This window comes from Bombina bombina, chromosome 7 (assembly GCF_027579735.1).
Source record: "Bombina bombina isolate aBomBom1 chromosome 7, aBomBom1.pri, whole genome shotgun sequence".
Lineage (NCBI taxonomy): Eukaryota > Metazoa > Chordata > Amphibia > Anura > Bombinatoridae > Bombina > Bombina bombina.
In genome coordinates this window covers 558,283,102-558,292,093 of record NC_069505.1, presented here as the reverse complement: position 1 = coordinate 558,292,093, position 8,992 = coordinate 558,283,102, and the positions used below count along the sequence as shown (strand labels likewise).

Sequence of the window (8,992 nt, the reverse complement as noted above, 5' to 3'; positions counted from 1 at the left end):
AGTAAATTGGAAAGCTATTTAAAATTGTATTCTCTATCTGAATCATAAAGGACAAGTTTTGGGTTTTATGTTCCTTTAAGGACTCAACCTTGTGGCTTCAGAGTGTTCCTAGAGAACTCCTCCTATTGAATATTTGTATAATTGTGTGATCTAATAAGGCTGTTCTGAGTGAGTATGTGAATCACTTAAGAGACATTTGCAATAACCCACCCAGGTGATTCTGAGCCAGTAAGTACACCCCCCCCCCCTAGATAACACAGTAATTAAACTCAAGAGAGTATTAGCTGTCCTAAATTATACAGAACCTTTTCCTCCCCTCTAGCTGAACTAATTTAGTCACCTTGTTGTTTTCATCTAACCTCAGACACCCACACAAGTTTTATTGTTGATATATATATATTTTTTTTTAAGTCTGTCCAGTTTCTGAAGCTATTTATTTTGTTTACTTCTGGTTCCTGAGACGGAATCTTCCCATGTGAGGTTTGTTTTGTCTTCCTTCCTGATAAAACGTCCCTGTTCTAGCAGCCCTGATATCAGCTTGCAGTGCGGACGTAATATACACCCCTAACACAGCTTGCTCTTTGCTATAACCCATAGTCAGTGACTGATAACATAGGGAAGGTTAGGAATAGTAATGTAGGAAATTTAAAGGGACATTCCAGACCAAATTGGATACCACATGGATGCATTTCAGTTTTGGATAGAAACACTTTTGTAACATACATGTATTAGTAAAACTGCTTCTAATAAAAGCTACAGTTGTTTCAAGAGTGTATTTAAGTATGCACTGTGCACCAGCATTTTAAATACAGCACTTACTCAGAGAGACTAAGGTGCTTGTAACATCTGGTAATGACTCAGTGTGTTAATCACTGACATGATACAAGCCCCACTGGTGCACTGAGCAGCTGCAGTATTTAAAATGCTGGTGCACTGAGAATATCTAGCTATACTTCACGTTCACGTGCAGAGAAAAATGCTAACACTAAAACAGTGATAACTTTTACTAGAAGCAGTTTTGCCAATAAGTGTATAATGCAAATATGTTTCTATTCAAAAATGTAATTCATCTATGTTCATTACCAGAATGTCCCTTGAACACCAATGTTATTTACACTTACTGCACAGTTTATCTAAGTAATAAATTACAGGCTACAGAGACACCAGAAGCTGACATTTGTACTCAGTGCTCAGGTAACTTAAAGGGACAGTTGACTGTGAAATATTTTCTTTAGGTTTATATATGCATATGAAATAGCTGGGTGGTGTTCTTTGGAACCACAACCCATTAAAATGTGTTTAGAGCAGAGAAATCAGATCTTCTTATTTTATCACGTTTTGTACACACATATGCTTCTTTATATTATCTCAGTCTGTTTGCCAAAACCCTATACACAAGGCAAGATGATCAAATAATTTTCCTGGCTTGGAGAGAAATTGTAGTGCAAACTTCACAGGGTCACTCTGAACTCACCGAATGCTCAAAAGAAAAAGGGTGGAACTGTCGAGCACTGCGAGATCTCTCTCATTTCTACATATGAAGAGACAAGCCCAGTGTATGCAATATAGCACTGTGTGATATGAGAGTTATGTTACACTTACATTTTGTGCATTGTATTTTATATTACTTTGGGTCCTTTCAGTATTATTATTAAAGGGATACTAAACCAAATTTTTTTATTTCATAATTCAGATAGAGCATGCCATTTTAAGCAATTTACTCCTATTATCATTTTTTCTTTGTTCTCTTGCTATCCTTATTTGAAAAAGAAGGTATCTAAGCTTTGAAGCCAGCCAATTTTTGGTTCAGGACCCTGGACAGCATTTATCTGCCAATCAGCAAGGACAACCCAGGTTGTGAACCAAAAATGGGCTGCCTTCTAAACTTACATTCTTGCTTTTCAAAACAAATGATAATAGGAGTAAATTAGAAAGTTGCTTAAAATTGCATGCTCTATCTGAATCATTAAAGGGACACTGAACCCAAATTTTTTCTTTTATGATTCAGATAGAGCATGCAATTTTAAGCCACTTTCTAATTTATTCCTATTATCAATTTTTCTTCGTTCTCTTGCTATCTTTATTTTAAAAAGAAGACATCTAAGCTTTTTGTTTTATTCAGAACTCTGGACAGCACTTTTTTATTGGTGGATGAGTTTATCCACCAATCAGCAAGAACAACTCAGGTTGATCACCAAAAATGGGCCGGCATCTAAACTTACTTTCTTGCATTTCAAATAAAGATACCTAGAGAATGAAGAAAATTTGATAATAGGAGTAAATTAGAAAGTTGCTTAAAATGTCATGCTCTAGCTGAATTACGAAAGAAAAAATTTGGGTACAGTGTCACTTTAAAGATAAAATTTGGGTTCAGTCTCCCTTTAAGCTTTGCACTTTTTCTTTTATATTTTAATATATTTAGATCCAGCAGTGATTTTACAAATTATTATTATGTTTTAAAAGTTTCTGTTACTGTAACAAATTAGGATCATACTTTGTATATTTCTGTTTATATTTTACAAATTACATTGCACTTTGTATTTGCTCCATTGAAAACTAAAACTGACAGTTTCAGAAAGTGGGAGGGACAACAGGGCAGTTCCCTGGGGGTGAACATGGAAGTTTCCAGGGTATGTCTGAAGCTCTCTCACAAGTCTTGTGAAATTTAGTAAGCAGTTTACACAAGATGTATTTACAAATTCTAGCATAGAAGCTGAACAGGATACCATAATAAGCACTCTTGTCCTTATTGTGTGGAGGTGATTGAACTTGTTTGGTCATTGAAATTACATTCTTTATTACGTTTATTAAAATGGGTAACAGTCACATTAAAAACAGTTGCAGCAAGTAAGCATGTGTGCAATCATATATTAGTGCCCTTACATTTAATAATGTGTGATGTGTGACCATTAACTGCTATTAGGGAAATACGGAGGATTATTCCTCTATGTCCCTGTAAGAATGGCGCAAGTAGATTCAGTCGAGAGATTTATTCAGAAATAGACTGGTTTATCTTCATAGGGATGCAAACCATCCGTGAGAGCTAGGATGCTAAGAGTAGCATATGATCGTAATAATAGGAATAAATTGTCCTGCATGAATCATTGAGGGGTAAACAGTCATTAACCTAGAATTTATTTTTTGTACTTTGGCTGGTAGTGATTATTAGGTTAATTCGGCACTGTCTCTTTAAATGACACAGCCTGTGAACCACTCCAGCCAATAATTATTAAGTGAAACGCTAGTAGTAACACAGTATGTAAACCACTCTAGCTGTAGGTTTGGATATAAAAACGTGGTACGATTGTTACAATGTATATATATCAACCATATAGCTAAATAGTGATTACCAGTATGTATATGTGTGAGCTAATAACGGTTACAAAAATATCACAATAGTATATTTGGAGTATCACAGCACTAGGCTAGTTGCTGTTCTCAATATAAGAGTGTTGCGATTGTTTCATCTTACGACTTTTTCAAAAGTGGAGGCTCCGCCCTTTCTGCAGCTTTAAATATTCTTTGAAAAAGCTGGAAGAGAGGGAGTAAGAAAAGGGATACATAAAAAGGAAGAGGGAAATGGTATAGGGAACATCCTGTAAAATTATTCACAACTTTTTACAGTCGTATTGCACCTATAAACATAAATATGCCTCATTTCACAAGTATGTTATGCATTATTATATACCCTTTGTTCCAATATCTCTATCTATCTATTGGGTTCTTGTAAAGCGCGACTATTCATCCGTAAGGGTCTCAAGGCGCTGAGGGTTGCAGTTCAGTCGAAGAGCCAGGTCTTGAGGTCCTTTCTGAACTTAGGGCGGTAGCTTGTCTGAGGTGCAGCGGGAGGGTGTTCCAAGTCTTTGCTGCCAGGTGAGAGAAGGTTCTGCCTCCCGCTGTGGTTTTCCTAATGTGGGGGATGACTGCGAGGGCTTGGTCGGCTGATCGAAGTTGTCTGGCGGGGGTGTAGAAGGTAACGCAGTGGTTCAAGTATTCGGGACCCATGTGGTGGAGGGCCTTGAATGCGTGGGTGAGAAGCTTTAAGGTTATTCTTTCGTTGATGGGGAGCCAGTGCAGGTCCCGCAGGTGTTTGGTGATGTGGCATTGATGAGGGATGTCAAGGATTAGTCTGGCCGAGGCGTTCTGGATGCGCTGTAGTCTCTTTTGGAGCTTGATGGTGAAGCCGGCGTAGAGTGCGTTGCCGTAGTCCAGTCGGCTGCTGACGAGGGCATGGGTGACAGTCTTCCTGGTCTTGGCTGGGATTCATTTGAAGATCGTTTGCAGCAGGTGAAGTGTGTGGAAGCATGCAGAGGAGACTGTGTTGATTTGTCGGTCCATGGAGAGCGATGAATCCAGGATGACGCCTAGATTTCGTGCATGGTCGGTGGGGGTTGGAGGGTGTCCAAGGGCTGTGGGCCACCAGGAGTTATTCAAGGCGGATGTGGTGGGACCGAGGATGAGGATTTTGATCTTGTCTGTGTTCAGCTTTAGGCAGTTGTAGCTCATCCAGGTGGCGACTGCTGTCAGCCCTTCGTGGACGTTTCTCTTGGCGGTGGTGGGGTCTCTGGTGAGTGAGATGATTAGCTGGGTGTCGTCGGCGTAGGAGATGATGTTGAGGTCGTGTCGTTGGGTGATGGTGGTGAGAGGGGCCATGTAGATGTTGAAGAGGGTGGGGCTCAGCGAAGAGCCTTGGGGTACACCGCAGCTGATTTCTGTGGGCTTGGAGGTGAAGGGTGGGAGTCTAACTTTCTGGGTTCTGCCGGTGAGGAAGGAGGTGATCCATTCCAGGGCTTTTTCTGCATATGCCGGCATCGTGTAGGCGGTTGCGAAGGGTGAGGTAGGAGACAGTGTTGAATGCTGCTGAGAGGTCTAGGAAGCCCATCACCACTTGCCAATTAATGTGTGTTTGGTGTGTAGCGTAGCTGCATGCCTGAAGCTATTGTGTTAATTCGGCTCAGATATAATCTAAAACAACTTAAGAAGTTCCTGTCTAATTCAGTCAACCTTATTATCACATATACTTTCTTGACTGAAGTATTGCCAAATCCATCTGCTTGCTACTGCAGTTTGCGAGTTCTCACCCTCTCACTGGGAGCTACGTTCCAGCTTTCCACACTCCATCCTGCCTAAGCTCATTTCTAGTAAGCAGCAATTCATCGACTCACTACCTACCTGATCCACACTACAAAGACAAACTCCGGCTGTCAAGTTCTACTACGGTTAACGGACTAGAAACTGAAACCGGTGTCTCCGCCCAGCACTTGTCATCACTGCTGACGTACGGAAGAACACTCCTGTCTACTCCGGGCTAATATGCCCCTCCTGCAATGTCAGGGCCTCGTCAAGCCATTCGGGCTAACACGCCCACGGAGTTCCTTAAGGCTCACACGCCCCTCTTACTGCGGAGTTCTGTATAAACAACAGGGCAACATGCCCACTGACTCATCACGGCTCCCATACCAATAGGGACTTGTTAGTACTGATGCACCTGCAAAGACAGGCTCTGCACGTCAGCAGTGATGACAAGTGCTGGGCGGAGACACCGGTTTCAGTTTCTAGTCCGTTAACCGTAGTAGAACTTGACAGCCGGAGTTTGTCTTTGTAGTGTGGATCAGGTAGGTAGTGAGTCGATGAATTGCTGCTTACTAGAAATGAGCTCAGGCAGGATGGAGTGTGGAAAGCTGGAACGTAGCTCCCAGTGAGAGGGTGAGAACTCGCAAACTGCAGTAGCAAGCAGATGGATTTGGCAATACTTCAGTCAAGAAAGTATATGTGATAATAAGGTTGACTGAATTAGACAGGAACTTCTTAAGTTGTTTTAGATTATATCTGAGCCGAATTAACACAATAGCTTCAGGCATGCAGCTACGCTTTGTAAAAGCTTTGGAGCCGGCCTATTTTAGGTTGAGAACCTGGGCTGCGCTTGCTAATTGGATGGCTAAATGTAGCCACCAATCAGCAAGCCCTATCCAGGGTACTGAACCAAAAATGGGCCAGCTCCAAAGCTTTTATTCCTGCTTTTTCAAATAATGATACCAAGAGAACGTAGAAAAAATGATAATAGGAGTAAATTAGAAAGTTGCTTAAAATTGCATGCTCCATCTGAATTATGAAAGAAAATATTTGGGTTTACTATCCCTTTAAGGTTCCTTTTATGACTCACTCAGGGTCTGATAAAAACTCTCCAGCATGGAGAGAAATCTTGCCAAATCTTTGGAGGCTATTTTTGAGCATTATTTTGCAATGTCGGTATCTCCCCTTCAAACCCAGAACTCCACATAGAGAAATAAACAACACTCAAGAAAAAAAATGCCTTTTTTAAGTCTTTGAGGGACCTCGCAGTACTGACAGGACTAATTAGATCATCTCGCCAGAGCAGAGAGGTTTAGATGATCAGGCATTTTTTTAAATCCTCCTCTGTGCAAGATATTCCTCTGACACCGCTTCCAGACAATGTTATTTTAAACCTATCATTAATACTGCTTTTTCTTGAATAGAATGATCCATTTTGCTTTAAACTTTGTAGTAAAATCCCAATTATTAATAGCTTTGTGTAGGAATAATCTAGATTTTATTAAAAGACAAAGACAAATATTTTCCGTTTTAATTTTTTACCCTAAAATAAATTCAAGAATAGCCTCTGAGAAAGCATATGAGATGTGTTGTTTTTTTTTTTTGGGGGGGAGGGGTGTTTAGAGTAGAATTACTGCAATGCTACTTGACCTCTGGTCCTAATTCCCACATTTTATCTTAAACAATGCAAATTTATGGAAGTTATGTACACTGTCTTGCACCCCCTCCCACCATTAGTGTGTGTGCTCTCCAATAGGAGCTTTTGGCACATGGATTTCTAAACAGCAGAAGCTCTCCCACAGTCTGTTGGCATGGGCTTGGTATCTCTTACCCAATTGCTTAAGAAGGAAGTATAATTAAATTCCTGGACCAGTATCACTTTAAATTCCGTATGGGCTATGGTGAGCTTTGTATTCTGGAACATGGTTGCATTCTGACAAACTAAATCACGGGAAGCAAATTAGTAGCCAGGTCTAATTAAGTCTACCATCATGGCTAGACATGAAACCAGGCACAAGCCAAGGTTAAGACGCCATCCATTTTAAATGTTTAAAAAGATGATCACTTCATGTTTATACAGTACATCATGAAAGGTTGGCAAAAAGGCATAAGCCAAATTAAGAGGAGGGAGGCGAGGCTGATTAGGGCAATATACAGTATATGATAAAAACAATGCCCTGAAATACAAAAGGGGAAAAGGCGCCTTATGGTAGGGTTGTCACCTCAGCCATGTTTTCCTGGACACTTATGAGTTACACATGCTGCAGGGTGTTCAGGGAGGAACATGTATTGTGTTTCTGGACAGTGCTAGTCATATTCCTCCCTGCACACCCTGCAGCATGTGTAACTCATAAGTGTTCTGTATTTTAAGGGACGGGTGGCAACCCTACCTTATGGTGCAGTATCTATGGAGTGATACAGTAGCGTGTGAATCAACAACAGGGTACTCACAAAGGGAGATGCACTTCCAGTGCAATAACACACACGCCAAAACTTCAGAGCTGCTCGGCTGACTCAAACACTGTGTCAAGACTGCAGGAACTCGAAGGGGCTTGTCTCCAATGATGTCACGACTTCCAAGCCAAAGGAAGAGACGCTGCAGACAGAAGTTTAACACCTACGTGTAGGACCTACTAGACCCTTTGCATTTATAGTGTGCGCACCTCTCACACAATATTTGTATTTATATTGTGGTTTTATTTTTCAATATACAGACTCTTGTTAAATCAGTCCACAGGGTAGGCACTGCAACTGTCCTTTCTGGCAGTCGCTCTTGAAGAGCAGGTGTGGCAAGGGGATGACAAGAATCCACAACACCTTCTGGCACAGCAATAAAAGATGCCAGCGCCTCAATAGAAAATCTGGAGAAATTCCTAAATAAACAGCACAAAACTGAGAAAATGCCCCAGCCCCTGAAAGCTGGGCACTGCCCATGACACTACTACTCTTTGTCCTAGGAGTGGATGTTCAGATTGAGAGCAGCCGCTGTGCTGTGCCTGAACCAAGCAGCACTTCTTTTTCTGTTTACTGTTTTTATTTAGTTTCACCACATCATTCTGTTGCTGCTGTTTCACCAAATTCTCCTTCTTTTCTCTGAGGACCAATTCATTTATAGAGTTAAACATCTCTTTAACATTTATGTTCTCTTTGGCGCTAGTCTCAAACAGCTGTGTGTCCATCTGTCCAGCAAACTTATAGGCATCTTCAGTCTCCACCACTTTCTGATCAGGATCATCATTTTTATTTCCAACCAGTATCCGACATACATCATCACAGGTCTGATTGATTTCATGTAACCATCGTTTTACATTGACGAAAGATTCTGCACTGGTTACATCATAGACAACAATAACGCCATGAGTGCCTCTGTAATACGTGGATATTATGGTCCTAAATCGTTCCTGGCCTGCAGTGTCCCATAGCTGAAGTTTCACTTTCTCTCCATTGATCTCAACAGTTCGAATTTTAAAGTCAACCCCAATGGACATTATATAGCTGCCTGAAAAAGTTTTGTCAGTGAACCTTAGAAGTAAACTGCTTTTCCCAACACCGCTATCCCCGTTGATCAACAGCTTGAAGAGATGGTCATAGTCCGGGGCCATAGTGGCAGCCTGTGCAAGCTGTTGAGGGGGCCCAGTCGCCGGGATACACACACTCCGCTCCACCCAAATCCGTTGTTAATAGATATTGATATCTTTCCAGTGTATGATTTAGAGTGACTTGATTTTACCAGTCCTTTCAAGTAGGAATATCCCAGACGGTTGCCCTATCTTTAAATATCTGGAAAAGTTAACTTTTAAGCTTACATTTTAATTTAGGCTTCAAGTAAGAAATAATGAGGGTCTAAAGTAATGTTACACTTGAATAACTGTTTTCTCTAGAAAAAGGTGCTTGAGAGGTGATCTAGTGACTTTATATA

General features: G+C 41.0%; 1 protein-coding gene across 1 annotated transcript; it reads right to left on the bottom strand.

The window, feature by feature from the left end:
• Positions 1–7,946: 7,946 nt before the first annotated feature.
• LOC128636565 (ras-related protein Rab-35-like) lies at positions 7,947–8,675 on the bottom strand. Its single transcript, XM_053689559.1, has one exon. The coding sequence runs from the start codon at positions 8,673–8,675 to the stop codon at positions 7,947–7,949; it is 729 nt and encodes a 242-aa protein (XP_053545534.1).
• Between the last annotated feature and the right edge of the window lie 317 nt (positions 8,676–8,992).

Coding starts and splice junctions, on each gene's coding strand:
- LOC128636565 (XM_053689559.1), bottom strand. CDS start 8,675: ATGGCCCCGGACTATGACCATCTCTTCAAGCTGTTGATCAACGGGGAT.